The following is a 19,470-nucleotide window of genomic DNA, read 5'->3' on the forward strand; positions in this document are numbered from 1 at the left end:
AAAAGAGGCTAAAGACCTGTGGACTCAGACAACTGAGTTGGGAGTTTAGGGCTTTCAGCAACCCACCTTAAGTGTTTTGGAAAAATAAGCACACAAACTGAAAGCTATTGCAGTCATAGAGAGGCTTTCTGTCAACCTCAGTAGGCTTTGGAGCCACTCTTGAATGAAGGTTTAGTGGAAATACTAGCTCATTAATTTTTGTCTTTCAGGTTTTCTTTTGCTACTGATATTGCACAAGGAATGGCCTATCTTCACCACCACAAAATGTATCACGGACGGTTGAAGTCTAGTAACTGTGTGATAGATGACCGATGGGTTTGTAAAATTGCAGGTAAAGACAAGATAAGAAACAAAATTTCAAAACTGTTCAGCTAACCCACCAATGCATATAGATGTCGCACTCAACACTCCTCCCAAGCACTTCCATGTTGACGTTTCATGTGGAAATGCTGACTATACCAGCCTTCACTAGAAGTTCCCCGTGCTGAAGCAAGTTTCATGTTACGTTCTCATGTCAAGCCATTTAATGTGTCACTGATGCACACATCAGATCCCACAAATGATGGATTCTATCAACATCAGTTTGAGCAGAGACTGTCTCATTCTCAGTTTTGATACACAGAGAAAACCTGAGCCATGGACAGTGCTGTAAAGTCATGGAATAATGCTGACTGATGGGTAAACACAAGGTAGTTTCATGGAGAAAAGCAGACTCAACTTAGAACTTTTCAATCTTGTACACAAAACTGAATTGTATTCTCCCAGAGACAGAGCCATAGGTCTGGTCTGCTCCTGGTACAGGAAGACAGCCTGTGGAAAAAAACTGGAGAATCTAGTTTAGTTTGCAGATTCCAAAGGGAATGAAAGCAATGATCATCTTTTCTACTTCCTCCCCAAAGTAGTTATCACACTCTATAACCCACAGCCATCTTAAAAACAGCAGCAACAGATTTGTCCTTCAATTGTTCATCCTATGACTAAGGCTCCTACACAGGGCCATGCCTGCTTCTCCAACTCATTTAGTATCCTGCTGCCTTCAGAACTGCCTACTTTGCTTAGAGCCGGTTCTGGAGAAAAACATAAAAAATGGAGGTAGTTGGATTACATCAGCTGCATCACCTTAGCACAGCTCCTCTGAATTAAATGGGATCTCTGTGAAATTGTTCAGAAGTTAACTGGTAACATTGTAGAGACTTCGAATATTCGTGGTTTATGTGGATGCAATAATGCTAAACAAACCTCACAAATAACCAATATGGGAGCTATTTGAAAAACTCCAATGACATCCAACATAAAGAATGAAGCTCTGGGACCATCTTAATTAGAGGTCATTACGGGCAAAATCAGACATCTGCATCCTGCCTTCCCATACACTCAGCAGAGTGCTGTTTATTATCAGAAAGAAAACTGAAGTCAGTTGGTTTTTTCTCCTCTCCGATGCTGAGTCACATACTGAGAATCTCTTCTATGTTAGGCTAAAAGTATAACTGCAAAGATGTTTCACATTTATGCTGCCTTTGTTCTGAAGCTAGTGGTGTGCAGGTAAAGGCCACCATCTGATTTTCAGTAGTTCTAGTCTGTCTAACTTATAATTACTCTAGTAACCTTCCACCACAGATGAGGATCAGGGGATGAGTGAACAGAAACCTGCATTTGCATGCTAACTCTTGCACTGAAGTGAGCCTATTCTCTGAATATAATTTTATAAAATCATAAAAAATTCTGATTGGAAGGGCCGTGTAGTTCAACTTTCCTGCTGTCATGCAGACTCACCCAAATATTTGCTTTCCAGATCCTATATTTGCAATTGGTTTAGAGGGACAAGACCACCAGACCTACACTATTTTTAGACAAAGATGTGTATTTCAAATAGGGGAAATTAATTCCTTTAGACTAGTTGTGTTACTGTCTACTAATGGACATGTTTCAGAGGAGTACCCACTGAATAGTTTGCTTCCTGTTTTCTTGCATGTTAGATTATGGTTTGCAGTCATACAGAAAAGAAGATTCTCCTGAGGGGTCAAGCTCCTGCAAGCAGCGTTTGATACAGATTTACACAGCTCCTGAAGTACATTCCCTTTCAGACTTTGAACCCAATTCTACGACAGACATCTACAGGTAGTTAACTTTTCCTGTTTCTCACACTTAATAATCTCATCTCAAGTTGAGTATTCTTTATCCACAAGTAGGCTCAGTATAATTCTGTGGTCACCCCACATGTATGTTTGATTATATTTTAAAAAGGATTGATCCTAGAATACAGAACAGCATAGATAGGATCTTCTCTTTCAAATACTGAATTCACTGACATTATATAAATGCAGAGTTAGTCTAATAATATATGAGGAGTTACTCTGGACTGGTAGATAAAAAAGGTATAAAGATCTGGTATTATCTAGTAATCCTTTTTTGTTGTGCTTCTTATGAAGAAGTAGATTATTTTCAACATAAAATTTAATAGCATCAATTTTCCAGGATGTCATAATGAACATATGCATCCCATAATTCTATAATTAGTGTCAATACATTATTTTGCTGCATACACGCACAGTGACAATATTTGGTTTGCAGAGAAAAAATAGAGGTAGGAAAAGGAAATGGATGCACTAGTGAATAGCTCTATCCCTTTCCTTTCAAAAGCCTTTATAGGAGATCACTTTGCAATGGCTTATTTGGCTATCAGGTTTAGCCTTGCCAGTGATGGATAGCTTCTATCCAACTGCTTTTCAGATAAGCAGGATTACAATTGAATTTTCAGAGAATAATAATGCAATGAAAAAGTCATTGAACTAGGTTTTTAAAAAAACTACCTTTATTTCTTGTTTCTCACATGAATTTTCTGTATTAATAGGAAAATCACTGTGGTTTTTGTGTATTCTATTTCATAACAATACTTCCTCTGTCTGTTTATTCCCAACAGTTTGCTGAAAGCATTTGAAAAGCGAAAATGCAGAATGGTATTACAAGATGCTTTGTGTCCCTTTTCTCTTACTTTTTCCTGCCATACTCCCAGCCCAGCAGAAGTCTTCTTTTTCCTGGGGACTTTGGTAGCTAGCAGAATGTAAAGAACTGGAATTCAATTAGAGATTGAAATGCTGATAGTGCAACACAGTTGAGCAGAAGGTGGCATAGTTATTAGCACTGTTTATTGACAACATTTACCAAAGAGTAGCTATTATTGCCTTTTATCAAAAGGTCTGACTTTTACTCTGGCCTGCTCTAGGCCACAACAAATACTTACTGCCTTAAGTGACTGTTATGGGGCTTTTATTGAAAAATGAGTTGCAGAAACAGAGAACGTAGTTTAAGTCTTCCCCTTTTTTCAAATAGGATTAATTAAAAATTATATGAACTGAAGACATGATTTTATACATAAGATTTACTGGTTTAATGCACATTATTTGCTTATAAATAAATGTATGCATATACAATGTGCTACAACATTATTAATTGTAATCCATTCTATCAGATTATGTAAGCAAGAATTTGAGGTCTCAGTAGTATTTTTATCTATAGGTTTAAACATGCCCTTAGAATTTGGTTGAAAATAGCTCAGTTAAAGGCAGTTTGTCACTGTGTTGATATTTCTGGCTATTGTCATTTGTCCTGTGTTGGTCTGTACTTTTTCAACATGGACTAGTCTTAGAAAGTACTGTGCTGCGACTAAGCAGTAATTTTAGGATTATCTTATGCGTTGCAGTTTATCATTGCCCCACAGCCAAAATACATTCCAGAAAACATTTCCTTGGTGCTTGTCTGGTTCACACTTTGCCCCTGTTCAGGCTAGATACCATTACTTGACTTTGCAGTCAACCTGGCCTCCTGAAGCCATTACTTGCCAAGGACTCCCCTTAAAATATTAGCTGATTTGCTCATATCATAGATGAGTACAATGAACTTTTGACAGATTCAGTGAATGCTTGCTGAATCTATCTTGCTCTCAGTGCCCATGTCTGCAAAATCCAGGTCTTCTTTTGTTATACTGCAGTTGATCCTTTCTTCATAAAAAAGAAAAAGCAGTTAAGACACGAAATCAGAAAAGGGAGAATAGCAACGTGCAGTCAGGGAAGAAAGAGAGAGATGCACCCTGTAGCATTGAAAGGGTTGTCTTTTTAACCAAGCTATTCTTCATAACCTGCATTTTAACACAGTTTGTGTTTGATGATATGAGCAGGTGCTAAGCCTTCCTGATACATGTATGCAGGCTTGCTGGCCAGGGAGCAACGTCCCAGTCTTGGAATCTTCAGTTTTTATCTGTGCAAAAATTCCATTACTATTCCTGAAGGTGTGGCCCAAATAAAAAATAGGTAGAAACTGCAGGAGTGGGACTTGTAATTTTGTGTGCTTTTACAGATGAATCACTTGCTTTTAAAGTTCTGCAGGGAATGTGTTGGTCAGATGGGAAAGCTAAAATGGAAATGAGAACAGGAGCAAGAAAGCAGCTCCTGTTTGAGCTGAAGAGGCTGTTTCCAGTCACAGTTTCTCCTAGATTGGCTGCTCTTGATTTGTAACAGTTATGTGAATTTCACTGTCCACTATGTTAGGACTTTTTTGAGCAGTGCTGCTGAAGCTGAATGAAATCAATACTGCTTTATCGGAGTTACCATGAGCTAACTAGTCTCCTTGAAAATTTGTTTCAGCTTTGCTGTCTCACCAGGATTGGTATTGTTTCTACTACCAGATCACCCCCAAATTAACATAAAAATCTAATCAGATTAATTTCTACATTGTTCAGCATGTTTTATATGCATTATTCTATTTGCTAGTGGTGGTCCACAAGTGGACTGAATGATAGACAGACATAGCCCATTATACAGCTAGAATGCCTTACAGAACAGAGCAACCATTAGCAATACAACAGATTGCAAACCAGTATTCCCCATTAAAATAAATGTTATCAAGTAGAGATGCATGCGGGGAGTTAATTATTACACAGTTTCAATACATAAAGAGTCAAGAGCATCTTTATCAGGATTGCTGGCTGGAGGAGGTGCTGGCTTCTTAGAGATCACTGTTCTAAAAGATCTCTAGTGAGTTCAATAAGGAGACTGAACACCCAGTTGTTACCCCATTTTTTCCATTCTTCACCCTTGATGAATGTTTTTGACCTTGGTTCATCTACAGAAGATGGTGCTGATGAAAATAGAATTCAGAAAGAATGAGCAAAACTGCTTACTGTAAAAGATCTACTCTGTCTCATCATTGACTTTATGGAGATTTTCCAGAACAGTGATCTGTGCAGAAAAGAAGCCACTCCTCCAGCTGATGAACCTGCTTCCACCCATTGATTACAGCACAAACCTGCCCTGTATGTTTAATTGATAGGTATCATGTAAGTCCCTGCACGTATCCCCTCTGGATTCCACCAATTCTTCCAGAGAAAATTGCTTTGCTCATCAAACTCAAAAGCTTCGTCTCTGAGACTGATAACTGTGAGAGGAGACTGCTATGAAATGATCAGTGACAGATGTCTGAAAGCACAGAGTAGTAAAAGCAGCACTGTTGCCATCCTTCCTTTTGGGATACTGAGCTTTCAGTCACAAAATAGGGAAGAATAAGAAATCATGGAAAATAAAAATCACTGACTCCATTAACTGTTTTTTCATTAAGATTTTGGTTTGCTTTTATTCTGCAGTTATGCCATCATTCTACTAGAAATTGCCACAAGAAGTGACCCTATGCCAGTAAGTAAAAATGAACTTTGAAGTTTGCATGACAGCTTTGATTCTGTTTCTGCTAAAGATACAAACCAAACTCTGAGTAACTGCACCTTTGATTTATTTTTTGAGCATGCATTTTCCTTTTGATTATGTGGGTGCAAGTTCAGTTCCAATGGAACATGCAATCAGGGCTTCCTCATGCATCTATCAGACTTCCCTTCGGGACTTTGAAGAAGAGTGTATGACAAAAATAATGTAGCTCCAAAATTGCGTTTTGGTTAGCTCTATGAGGCTTAATGGCAGGGGGGTGGAGGGGGAAGGTATGCCATAACATCTTCCCTTTTCTCCTGTTGTTCCTTCCCTTTCCTGCCATGCATGGGCCCTTTCAGTGGAGTCTTGCAGTGGTAAGAACATGCTAGAAGAGCAAATGAGCTGCTCTCCATAAGGAAAATGTCTTCTTTGCACGTGTCTTGTCAGTGCTAAATGGCAAACACAAAAAATGCACCTTGACATTGAAACCAGATGTTCTGCATATGTAACAATGTTCTATCTGAAATAATTTTCTGAACAATTCTAACAACGAAGACCTGAAACTGCTGTTCTTCCATTTCTGACCATTTGTGATAATAGACCAATGTAGGTCTTGTGGTTTCTCAAAAGTTTCCCAATATCTCGCCAGCTATTAATTTGTTTCAAAAGTTGTTTACCTCATATAAACACTCAGATTAAAGTCTTTCAGCCATTAAAAAGCTTTTCGACAAGGCCATCCAGTTTAGACTGGGTTATATCCTTTTTTTTTTCCTTGTACTCATGTAAAAAAGCTGATCTGGACATGATAGAGAGGACATCATAAAAGTAATGATGATTATAGTAATATATTTTCAATGGATGGTATGAAAAACACACCACTTGTTTCAACATTGTTTAATCACTTTTTCTCTAGAAAGACGATGCGCATTCAGCTGAATATTCTTGCTGCCCACCTTTGGCAGAATTAATTTCAGGAACAGCTGAGAATTCTTGCCCATGTCCCACAGACTACATAGAGGTGAGTAAGATACAACATTGTGTACAAAAATTCTTTACTAAAGTGAATTTAAGACATGTCACAGAAGTTTTATGGCAATACTACCTTTGATGAATGTAAACAACTCAGAAGTCCAAAAGTACATCTCAAACAAGGCACAATGAAATGCTTTAATACCCTTAATAAAAAAACTGTCTTTCTGACAAATTGGAAGTTTCAGTTGTCCCCTCAAATTGTCAGTGTAATAAATGACATTTTTAATATTCAATCATTGATTTTTGTGCATTTTCATTTTATTATAAAGTGTTGAGTTCCATACATATTTTATAGTAGTAATATCTATTTAGCTTACTGGCAAAGGACTTTCAAATAGTGAAGTATGTGTTCAGACAAAGTATGAGTTTGGTTTGATTCTCATGCAGAAGGTCTATGTGTTCTATTGCAAAAGGTCTACTAGTAGCCTCAAACGGCCTAATAAAAAAAAGTACACGACCTCCCAGTTCAATTAAATCTGAACAAGAGTGCAGCATCCTTGTTTGAGCTTAAGAGCTATATAATTCACCTTTGGTGGTTTGTAGCAACATAAATGTAACAAACTTCTCATAAGCAGGACTGTATTTTAGTCAGGAATTAACATTCTTAAGTAGTTGACTTTTTAATCTTTTGTGAATTTTGTGTACAAACAAGTCCTCTGAAAACAGTATGTGACTCCAACAGCATAACACTGAGTTAAAGCATAAGACAAGAGCTTAAGCAGTGTTTGGCAGAAGGAACATGAGCATCTAATTCATGATTTCCCGCAGCAGCATTTTCATGAACTAACATTCTTCATTCAGCATAAATCTGTAGAATTCCAGAGATCTCATTATAGCTCTGCCACTTTTTACCAGCTGCATATAGGGCTTCACATCCACAGTTTGCACCAAGAAAATAGTATTAATTAGAAACACTGCCTGTGCTTGGAATGACAAAAGGCTGTTTGCTTTTCTCACTCTCTTTCCCTGCTGCAGTTAATCAGAAGGTGCAGAAAAAATAATCCAGCCCAAAGGCCTACATTTGAACAAGTCAAGAAAATGTTGTACAAGATGAATCCTAATAAAGTTAGCCCTGTTGACATGATGATGACTCTGGTAAATTTAGGTTTTTAATCAATTCTAAGTCAATCTGCTCACCTGCAGTAACCTTCACCTCTATCCTTCAGGTTTGTTTTCTGATCTCATACTCCTTGTTTGATGAGGAAATCCAGTCATTCAGTCACCTCTGGTGGGGTGATTGTAGCTGCAGTTCTGCTTGAGACCCAGCTTTTCTTCTCATTCCATTTCTGTCAGTTTTTCTTAAATTTCTCAACTTCTTTGGGGCTGAACACTTTTGTTTCTTCAGTGAAATGTTTGTTTTTTAATGCACTTGCAGGAAACTAGATTCCCCTTTTCCAGAGGCTTGGTGGTGGTCTTACAGTAATGGGGGTGTAGAATCCCTGCAAGCCACAAATACCACATTTACAGATGCATTTTGAGCAGAATATCTTAAGCCCATCAGCAGAGAAAAGAGACTCCTGCCTCCACAGCCTGTTGTCTCACACAGAGCAAGGATGTAAAAAGCATAGTATAGCATAGCAGGATAGTCTACGAAACAGCATTGTGAGTCTTTGACAGAAGGTTGAGACTTAGATACATTTTGTTTGGGCAAAATATTTTAATCCATGACTGCAGCTTGGTCTCTGCATTGGATTTGACCCCTAATATTTACACAGACTTTAAAAGTCTGGAATTGGCTTCTGCCCTCTTACGTGTAAGCAACAATCTCAAATCCAGAATTATAAATTTACCTAAAGAGAAATCTGATCTTTGAATTTTGTAAGAAAAAATTAGCTATCTCAGACCTGAGCCTTTGCTTATCTGAATGTTTTCAAAGCAGAACCATTCAAATGCTTAAATCCTATCCAACTATGAATCTGTTTCAGTAAATGGATTATTTTATGCAATTCTCAATGTTACTTAGATGGAGAAATACAGCAAACATCTGGAGATATTGGTTTCTGAGAGAACCCAGGATTTAATGCATGAAAAACAGAAGACTGATCGTCTGTTGTATAGTAAGTCATACAGCAAAAATACTGCGTATTCTTCTCAATAATAATAATTTGATTTTAACTGTCTAATTACAAACAGAAACCCTTTGATAGTTGATTATTTAATAGATAACATTTAGTTAGCAATGAATTAATATACTTGTTCCTTGCAAAGCTGGAAAGATATTTAGCTACTTTTGTATTTTCCCCCTAAAAATCAGTGCCCTCCTCTGAGAGCTATGACTCCAGAATCCATAGTGCTCTCACTTTGATCTTGCTTGGCAATCCTTCTGTATAGTTATAAATAATGGGGAATTGCTTTCGGACTGAAGTTACTTTTGATGGCAGTGTATCTTCTGGAATTCCACAAGAAAAAAAGGATAAAGGAACAGGTATAACACAGAGGACAGAAAAAGGAAAAGGCTGTGAAAGTGCAAAATAAGAGAAAGAAAGAAGATAAAAAAAATCAAAGAAGAGATAGTAAACAAACCTAACACAGGAAGAAAACACTAGCAAAGAGTTGACAAAGAAAACACTAGCAAAGAGTTGACAAAGTAAGAGTTAGTAATATCACAAGTCACACTATTAGAATCTAACCTTACTCTGACTTGGAATGTATGGATACTGGTCTGTTTGAACTAAAAGTTATGGGTCATCTGAAAAATCTGGACTTGTTATCAGTGAGATTTACTGTGAATTCTCACATTACAGCAGAGCAGATTTTGATGCTAAAGACTGCTTTCACCTTCAGAATATTTCACATTTATGAACATTGCTTTTATACCTTTAAACAAACATGTTCTGTTTATTGTCTCCTTTTATTCATGTCAAAAGAGTAACAAGGCTCTACTTTCTACAATAGGTATGTTGCCGAAGCAAGTAGCAGATGATCTCAGGCAGGGAAAACATGCACAAGCTCAAAGTTACTTAAGTGCCACCATCTTTTTCAGGTAAACAAAAATGAAAGATAGGACTAGAACTGACTCCTACTGAAGAAACTTCTAGGCTCCTAGTGGAGATGAAGCTCCTAACTGAGTGCAGAGTTTCTATCTAAACTGTCATTTATCGTACCAGGTGGCAACATTTGACTCTGCAAATGAGTGTCTTTCAAAATTTGCACACCTCTCCGTTTTTCATTACAATTACTTAAATAAAAAATGAGATTACTGTGGAGCTCTAACACACAGCAGCATGTCACTTTATGTGTGTTACACACACATGCATGTATGTTTCATAAGATAGGCCTAACTAAAGGTTCCAGCTTTTAGCTGTGTAAAGGAAACTTGTCTATCCTTAGAATCCACATGGCTTTACAGTCTTTGACTTGTTATATGTGCATGAAGCAACATACAAATTGCATATCTTCACTTGTCATAAATGGACAGATATTAAGTTCCCTTTTTTCATTTGTTCATAACCCAAACCTGAAGAGTACTTAGTCTGTCACAGATTAAAGTCTAGCTGTAAAAAATGGTTTACTGCATTGGTAAGCAAAAAGACTTAAGTCAGACAGTCCTTTTAAGTGGAAGGAGTCTGTTTTCAGTTTAAGTAAATGTTCAAAGACAAAACTATTCTGTAAGATCCTTCGTGAAAGAAATACTGAAAAAGAGAGGGTTGAGGTAGTTCCACTGAGAAATTATTACTGTGTGTTTAGGATTACCAATCTGCAATGGTCAAGACAGTGGATGAGTATGTTCTTTTTGTTGTGTTTTAACAGCGACATTGTTGGCTTCACTCAGCTGTCCAGCAGCAGCACACCTTACCAAGTGGTAGATCTCTTGAACAAGCTTTATACCACTTTTGATGAAATCATAGATAACTATGATGTCTATAAGGTGGAGACAATAGGAGATGCCTGTAAGTTCCTTGAGCTGTGGACAATGATGGGTCATGGGTATTTCATCAGGATAGGTACTGACTTGGTGGCAAGGAAGAACAGATGAAGGAGATTTGGAAATCTTATTACCACTGGGAAGACCACAAAAAACAAATAGGGGAGAAGTCCCAGCAGAGCCCTAGCAAACTTTAGGAACATTTTCCTGCATACCTTTTATCATTTCTACAACTGATGAATGTTGTGGATGGGACAAATGAGTTGAGTAAACTACTGCTGCTGTTTATTTAGTTCTTACGTCCTATAAGGTCTGACTTTAAACCTTGGCAACAGATTAACCCCAGTTGACAACTTCTGTTTCACAGGAACACAATTGAAAAATTTACCTTCTATATGGGAGCATAGGTGCCATTCCATAAGCTTTATTATCCCTCTCTTTTTTGCAAAGGCCATGACAACCTTCTCTCTCCTAATACTTTGTAGGAGTTTGTCTGCCTCTTCTTTTGGATTTTTAGGAAAATGGCTTTCTATTTGCTACCATGGGAATCTGTTGGGGATTGACTACCATTAAAACTGAGTTCCAACAAAACCCTAGCAGAATCTAGCAGGTTTTTTGCATGAGACAGAGAGGAAATCCTGTAAGAGAAGTGGAAAAGAAAACCCACCTTTTTTTTTCTGCGGTGTGGTTGAGCACATTCTGGAGCATAAAATTCCTGAACAAATGCACCTGAGGGATCCTGAAGAGACCAGTCTCTTGTCCTAGACAGTAAGAGTCAGTGCAGAAAACATAGGACAATGCCTAGTAGGAATCATTGTCTCTCTTTATAATATCTGCCCAAAGACAAAAGGTATTGAACCGCCACTTTGCCACTACCTGTCCCACTTCAAGCATCCTCAGTGAAGGGAGGGAGGAAGAAAGGGTAGGAAGGAATAAATCTTACGGAAAAGTAAGCAGGAAATCCAACATTTTTCATAGCTAGCGTAACTACACACGAGCTGTAGCCCTATCCTTCATTTGTTTCTGGCTTTTTCGCTCAGATTGTGCCACAGAATAAGATGGAATAGGGCTTTACTTTTTTTTAACTTAGGCAGCATCCTTTGGTAAATCTGTGTGTAATGCCACAGGTTAACACAGTTGCATTGTTGTGTTAAGATATGGTGGTGTCAGGAGTACCCAAAGAGAATGGGATTCTTCATGCTGGTGAGATCGCAAGCATGGCTTTAGACCTTCTGGACATCTGCAAGACTTTTAAGATCCCACACAAGCCCAACACGCTCCTAAAGATAAGAGCAGGAATCCATTCAGGTATGTTAAGAGGGCTGCAAAAGAGTCCTTCTCTGGTTTAACAAATGTTTCTGTAGGCATTTCCTCTCCATTAAAAGTGAAGTTAATTTCTTGACATGGGATGGAACACCTGATAGAGGTCATCCCAACAGAATAAATAATTGGATACCTGGAATATTTGGAACACAATGCAGAATGCAACATTGGAAACACCACATGGCCCCAGTACCTTTGCTGATGTGAGTGAGGACTGCCTTTCTGTATCTGTTAATTGTCCTTTTCAGCTGTTCTCTTCGCAAAATAATGAGTTGCTTCTTGACTCTTTGATCTAGCCTTCAATCTCAGTCTCCTAGCTCCCTGATCTAAGCTGATGTGTGATTGCAACTCCTTGATAGCCAGCCAGAGTTAGGCATATGCTATGCAGCCCAGCATCAGCAAACTAAGCAGCTTACATTGTCTCAGCAAGAGATCATATCTTCTCTATTTTAATTCCCCTGGGGCTGACATGAAGGAATTAAAATGGTCATTTTCTGCCTTCAGCAGGAGCAGGTTACTTCCTGTTCCTGTGTTGTGTTTTAACCCAGCCAGCAACTAAGCACTGCACAGCCACTGGCTCCCCCCGCATCGGGATAGGGGAGAGAATTGAAAGGGTAAAAGTGAGAAAACTCGTGGGTTGAGGTAAAGACACTTTAACAGGTAAAGCAAAAGCCGTGCATGCATGCAAACATGGCAAACCAAGGAATTATTTCACCACTTCCCATCGGCAGGCAGGTGTTCAGCCATCTCCAGGAAAGCAGGGCTCCATCACATGTAATTGTTACTTGGGAAGACAAACACCATAACTCTGAACGTCCCCCCTCCCTTCCTTCTTCCCCCAGCTTTATATGCTGAGCGTGACACCATATGGTCTGGAATATCCCTTGGGTCAGTTGGGGTCAGCTGTCCCAGCTGTGTCCCCTCACAAATTCTTGTGCACTCCCAGCCTACTTGCTGGTGGGGTGGGGTGAGAAGCAGAAAAGATCTCAACTCTGTGTAAGCACTGCTCTGCAATGAAAAACATCCCTGTATTATCAACACTGTTTCCAGCACAAATCCAAAACATAGCCCCATACCAGCTGCTATGGAAAAAATTAACTCTAACCCGCCAAAACCAGCACATCCTGCTTTTCCGTGTCATTAGTGAGCGTTGTGTGCACAACTCCTATTGGCAGCATTCCTATCTCACTGCCCCTCAAAATATTCTGTTGTTGTGTTGAAACATGATTCTGCAAGTGCCTTAACTCATGCACACTACCTCCATCCCATCATCACTTCCCCCACCATTCTCCTCTGATGCTCTTTTGCAATTCCCTCCATGGCTCCGGAAGCCATCTGTAAGTCAGAGGTATAACCTGTATAAGACAATACTGACACTCAGTCTTCATCTTGTTAATGAATGAGATATAAGGTAAGGTAGGAAGCAACCGTGAGGTTGTATGACTGATTATGTGATTTAAAACCACAAAATATATTGTTTTCTTTTCTTTAACAGGGGCAGTTGTAGCTGGAGTAGTTGGGACCAAAATGCCACGGTATTGTTTATTTGGAGATACTGTGAACACAGCTTCCAGGATGGAATCTACCAGTGAAGGTAACAAGGAACAAATTGTAGATGTGGTTTTGACCATCCCTTAATGAATTCTGAAAAAAATGCTATGCTGAGTTTTGAGTCCTGTCCTGTTCAAATGACTGCAAGTCCCGTAAGCAGGGTGTTGATTTCTGGGTCCAATCTGCCTATGGGCAAATTACGCCAGTGATATTCTCTACAACCTTTGTAACAAGATCCCCTCATTCCCCAAGTCTCAACAGGAATTTTCATGGCTTTGAGGTTCTGTATAATAAAAAAAAGTAAGAATCAGATAAAATGAGAGGTAAGTGGTTATACTAACTGTTTCTATTCCTTCCTGGCACCTAGCTGAATTTATAGTAAAAATATTTTCATAACTCCTCTCTTTCACTGATAACTTCCTGTAATGGAGAACACTAGAGATGGTAGGACACCATGGGAGCTGTGTCTGTCTTTAACCAGTATAGAAGATTATATATATGTCCTCCAGCAAAGAGATTAGGCAGAAAACTCTAATGATTAAATAAGGGAGATATCCTCACTGTCACTTCTTCCCAGGACATAAGAGCTCCATGTTTAGTTAACAAGCTTCGTCTTTAGCCAGTATGACCATTTGAACCTCAACTTCTGAAATATTTTAGCCTGATCTACAAGAACTGAAAAAGAAAAAAAAAAAGAAGAATGAGGGAGTGATTCAAGGTCAAACAACCTTGGTGTCTTGGTTTTGTTTCTTTCATTCATGAAATGAAGCTGAATAGTTTTATGGCACACGCTGCAATGCTTTGTAAATGGATTTGAATTAGGCAAAATCCAAGGTGTTTTCAAGTTTAACTTCATCATAAAAAGTGATGTTTTCAACATCTATCATGGCCCACTAAAAGCAAGGCAGAAAGGCAGAGGAGTGGTTTTACATTATGGCTTTGAAAGTTTAGCCTGGGGATTTGAGAATCAACCATGATCCATTCCTTCTCACTATTTTATAAATTTTTCCAAAGCAAATACTAGCCTGAGTGGAACACATATAAATTTATTTTCCTTCTGTCAGTCTCCCAGATAACTCCTTTCCTTCTCCATCTCCTCCTTTCAGGTTCCTTCTATCATCTCATCTGAACTGCTTTAAAACTAATGCCTTCAAAATCTGCTTTCATCATTCTTCATATTTCATCTTTTGCTCTGTATGTCAGTCTATTTCTTATATGGCACATCAACACTAGGAACTTAAGTATATAGACAGAGCTTCTTATCTTTTAAGCTTTTCTTTAATCTCCCTTTTTTTCCTGCCAGTACATTTGAGGATGTCAAATTACATTAACATACTTTAACCCTAAGATGATCACTTTAAAATAGGTTAATTAATTACTATTCGTGTAAATTAAAATTGCTATCAGCTGGAATCTGAGTGCTAGTGTCTTGTTCCCAAGCAGGATTACCAGTTAAAATATCATGTATCTAGTGGAAAGACTATTTCAGAGATATGTATCTGGATATGTTGAAACATATATTTCCTGGTCTACAGGGAGTATTTTGAGACTTTCAATAAAAAACATTTAAAAAAGAAAAAGTGGATCTACAAACCCATCATTTTTTGATATAAGAAAAGTCAATAGGACAATCTTAGCCGGCCCTACTATCATCTGGGATCTTTTTCAAACAAAGAAGCATAATGATTTACTCTGTCGCAGAATGATAAAAGCAGAAATCCTCTAAGGATATTTTGGTAATTTTCCAGTTTTTGGCAAGATTTGGCAAGATTTGCCTTTTCCTTGGCAAAAGTAGGAGTATTCAGAATTTATTTTATCTGTCCTCCTCCTTGGTCCTTCCTCCATCATTTGCAGAAGGCAAGACAGCCAGGGTTTACAGGAAGATAAATTCTTAACAGAGGAAAAATCACATTGTTTAAGAAGCTAATATTGTCTGGTTTTGTCAGACAGGGTTTTTTCCCCGTTTTTGTTTACAGGTTTGGAGGTAGAGCAAGGATGGCAGTTTTTTTAATGTTTAGACTTTGCTGAGAACTGTATGTGCAAAGAAAGCACTGGCTCTTTATTGACCACAAGGTAGAACTATGTATGGTTTTCTTTGCAAGATGAAAAGGGTGCTCATCAGTAACTTCAGCCAGGCAGCTATGAAGAGTAGACAAATAATATTAGATGCAGGATGTGAAGAGTAGTATTTGTTGACAGCCACATATTTGTCCTGAGATGCTCTCACAAAGAGGCCAGGGTATTGGAGCTCGTGTGTGAACATTTCAAATAACAGAGGAATGAAAGCAATAAGACATGAAAAACGTGAAGTGGAATTCATTAATGAGTCTTGAAGTCTTTGAGACACAGAGGCAGACGGGTCTGTCTTAGATTATGTCTTAGATTAGATGTTTAAATTATTATGATAATATGACAATTGTCTCTCTTTCCAGCTCTTAAAATACAGTGCAGTTCAAGTGCATACCAGCTGTTGGAGCAGATTGGAGAGTATGTGTTAGTATGCCGAGGGAATTTACAAGTCAAGGTGTGTATGCAACATTTATACTCAGCTTTTCAGAGAGGAGAGTGTGAAAGTCCTCTGGAGTCTCTCAGTTTTAACCCATGCAGTCCTCTATGTCTCAGAGTCCTTGGGTTAGTCTATTTCCTGTCCCTGAAGAGAGCAGGCTCAAGTTTTAAACCAGGACAAATTCCACGGGCTTGTTCATGGGATAGCCCTGATAATTCAGAGATGAAGGACTTAGCCAAACTTGGAACTACTGCATGGCATGTCACTTTGTCATAACTGCTTGAAATCAGAAAAGGTCATTCAGAGACATCAGAAATCATCATAAGAGTTCCATAAGAGGACTAACATACTTCTGGACCCAGTTTTGGATGGGACTTCAAAGAATTGTTCTAATCAATAGTGCTGCTGGTATCTTTTAAGGAAAAGTTTTATGCCTCAGTTGTCCTGTATGTAAAATGGCTGACAGGCACATCAGTCTCCTTTTGGGACTTGCTCTGAGTTGTAATAAGAAGGTTATTAAACAAATTATGGGTAGTATTTTAACCCTGTGACTCATTTTCTTCCTTAGGGGAAAGGAGACATGGTAACATACTGGCTTGAAGGTAAGAAAGCCTCGGCCACCCAGAAGGCAGTCACCAGCACTTCTGTCACTCTTCAAGACCCCAAAACAGCTTCATTTAGTTTGATACCAGGTGTCCTTCCCAGTGATCCTCTCTCAAGTCCTCCTTACTAGCCACTCACCAACTCCAGCACCCATCCTGCTTTCAGTCTGTTAGGTCATCCTCCTAAATTAGAAAGTAAGAAAAGAGATACTATGCCCCTTTGGCCTTGGGGATGTATTAGGTCAGACTTTATTCACAGGTATCTCTCTCCCACCAGTGGCAGAAAAAATACAAAAAAGCAAAAACTCACCTTCAGGAATAATACATAAGATTGGCACACCAACTACTAGGGCAGAAGGTACCTCCCCGTGTTACTTGTAGATTTGGTTTTGCTGGGTAGTGCCCTGCCAGCAGCCTCCACCACTTCAAAACCAGGTGCCTGGACATTCCAGCCTGTGAGCTGCTCCCACAGGAAAGAAGGAGACAGTGTAGTGTTGCTATTTAGCGGTATGATAAACCTTGTGGGTGTGATTGGTTTTGTTCTGTGAAAAGGAAAAATGAGTTGTGTATTGTGTTAAAAAGCAAGACCCACTGAAAGAGGAGGATGAAGCAGTGCAATCATAGTGGATATAAACTGAAATGAGAATCTGTGCTCCTGCTTCCGTTTCATCTCCATTGTCTGGAGCACAGAAAGAATTAAGAAGAAAATCCAGGGTATTTCTGTAGAGTCAACACTTAGTGATACCTGCCATCTTGGTAAAGAGGTTGAAAATCTCGGAAGAGAAATGAAAGACATTGCATGCTGTTGTTAAACAGAAGAGAGTCCATTACAGCTGCTCTTGTCTTTGGCAGCTCTGGGATTTCTCTGAAAAACTGCTCTTAAAGTTAGCTTATATTATGGAATTGCTGTGACTAATGTAGCGGTGAACCTACTATTGCTGGCTAGCTGTCTGACTGTGAAATCAGCCAGCCCTCTGAGTCACTGTGTAATTTAGGATACAGTTTAGAAAATGTCATTCCTGAGCAAGCATTTCCTGTAAAGAGAGACCCATCACTACAAGTGGAGTTATCTGTTGTCAGGTATGGTTCTGTAAGCATTGCTGGTGTTGACTTTCTTTAAAGACAAAGCATATGTACAGTGAACCCTCTTTATACTTCTTAGGGTTTTATTTATAGCAATAAATTACCATTCAGAGCTAATCTATTTTGAAGAGTTTAGCCAGTTCCTGTTGAACTGCTTAACAAACAGTCTAACAGGATTAGATATGTGAAATAGAGGAAGGAAGGATACCAAGAGTCACAGCAGTTCCACCATAATGTGAACTGGACTGGCCAAAGCTAACTGGAAGGAGGTGAAAAGGAAGGACTATGAGTGACATAGCACCACTTACTCCTCCTCTATTCTGCTCCCTTACCTTCCAGTCTGTCCCCAGTCCTAGGTACAAGTACAAAACCACACACGTAGATGCATTTTTTCTGGTATAAATTTGTGTAGCTGAAACAAGCAGCTGCCTAGTTGTCCATGTTCCCATGTAGCTAGCATACTTTCAATGCTGAATATTTGCTGTGTGATAGTAATAGGAGAGTCACATTACAGTGCTTCTTCAGCTTCTGTGGGAAGTAAATGCAGTGGTAATGTTAGATTTCTCAGAGATGCCTAATAGAGGTAGAAAGCTAAATCCTTGTAAATTATGGAAGACTTATTCGAAATACACAAAAAAATACAGAACATTCTGTCTCAGAAGTCTGTGGGAATACTGCCACTTGAATGGGACCAGAATCTTAGCAAGGGACATACACATAGCTGATCTTGTCACATGAGATCCCAACAGAGAGTTCAGCCAAATTTTTAGAAATTAAAATTTTTAATGGTTTCACATTTTTTCCTAAACTTAAGAGATCCTTTTCTCTATTTTTTAAATTTCATATTAGTACATGGTACAGTACAGTTACCTTATTTGTAATCTTAGCAAAATAAATCTTTCAGTTATCCAGAGGTCAGAGATGTCCTTTAATACAACCATTTCCTTTATCCAAATGCTACTTAGATGTTGTGAAACTCTGCTGTATTATAGTGCTGCATGATTTATAATATAGTTTTACATTATTCTTTTAACGAGTTAGCATTTTTTACATTTTTATTAGAAATGTGCATATCATAGGGTCTTTTATCAAATGTGAATGTGAAAGCATGCGCTTTGTTATATGTTCATCTGTAACAGTACTTTAGTTTTAACTGTTCTGCTTTATTTTAGTATTGTTTTTAGAATTAAAAGCTTTAAAATGAGTGTCTTCTGAGTTTAAAGTCTTCTAAATATAAATGATTGATGAGTGACCATTAGCAAGCTTGTTGGATTGGCAGCCTTCACCACTGACTTGTTGTTGGGTAGTATTCAAATTCTGCTGGAGATAGTAGAGAGACTCTTGCTGACTTCAGGAGTCTTAGAGTCTGGTGGCTATCCACAGACGAGGTACAGCTTGAAGAACACCAGTGTCAGCCTACCTCTCTGTTTTGTTTTTACCTCTTGATCCTCTCCTCAAACAGACCATCTCCAGAATGAGAACTAGATTATTGTCTAAGGACTGTTGAATTTGTGGTATCTCTCCTAAGACTTCAAGCCGTAGTTGTTATTAATGTCAGTTTGTCTGGTGACTGTGATAATATGAATGTTCTTCCTCCACAAGATAGAAGTACAGGGTAATGAACATTATAGATGCAAACAGGAGTGTCCTCAGTCAACTTACAAGTATTTAAGATTTATCTTAGGCATTTTGACAGATGTAGTCAATGGCTACAGCCTTATTTCATTGTCAACGACTGAAGCAATAGGCAAGTTTCAGCAACATGAGCTCTATTTGGTTACACAGATTTTTTCTAGAAGTTAGACACAATGCAGCAAT

General features: G+C 38.5%; 1 protein-coding gene across 1 annotated transcript in view; it reads left to right on the forward strand.

The window, feature by feature from the left end:
* Nucleotides 1–16,789, forward strand: part of LOC115336875 (atrial natriuretic peptide receptor 2-like) — a 38,929-nt gene extending 22,140 nt beyond the window's left edge. The window contains exons 13-24 of the mRNA XM_030004566.1: nucleotides 210–331; nucleotides 1,977–2,118; nucleotides 5,636–5,684; nucleotides 6,604–6,708; nucleotides 7,698–7,817; nucleotides 8,686–8,779; nucleotides 9,618–9,705; nucleotides 10,473–10,612; nucleotides 11,743–11,895; nucleotides 13,406–13,504; nucleotides 15,894–15,985; nucleotides 16,536–16,789. Coding sequence (XP_029860426.1) covers nucleotides 210–331; nucleotides 1,977–2,118; nucleotides 5,636–5,684; nucleotides 6,604–6,708; nucleotides 7,698–7,817; nucleotides 8,686–8,779; nucleotides 9,618–9,705; nucleotides 10,473–10,612; nucleotides 11,743–11,895; nucleotides 13,406–13,504; nucleotides 15,894–15,985; nucleotides 16,536–16,700 — 1,369 coding nt within the window. The 3' untranslated portion in view covers nucleotides 16,701–16,789. The remainder of the gene's footprint in view (nucleotides 1–209; nucleotides 332–1,976; nucleotides 2,119–5,635; nucleotides 5,685–6,603; nucleotides 6,709–7,697; nucleotides 7,818–8,685; nucleotides 8,780–9,617; nucleotides 9,706–10,472; nucleotides 10,613–11,742; nucleotides 11,896–13,405; nucleotides 13,505–15,893; nucleotides 15,986–16,535) is intronic.
* The last annotated feature ends 2,681 nt before the right edge of the window (nucleotides 16,790–19,470 follow it).

The sequence above is a fragment of the Aquila chrysaetos genome, chromosome Z (genome assembly GCF_900496995.4).
Source record: "Aquila chrysaetos chrysaetos chromosome Z, bAquChr1.4, whole genome shotgun sequence".
NCBI classification, from domain to species: domain Eukaryota; kingdom Metazoa; phylum Chordata; class Aves; order Accipitriformes; family Accipitridae; genus Aquila; species Aquila chrysaetos.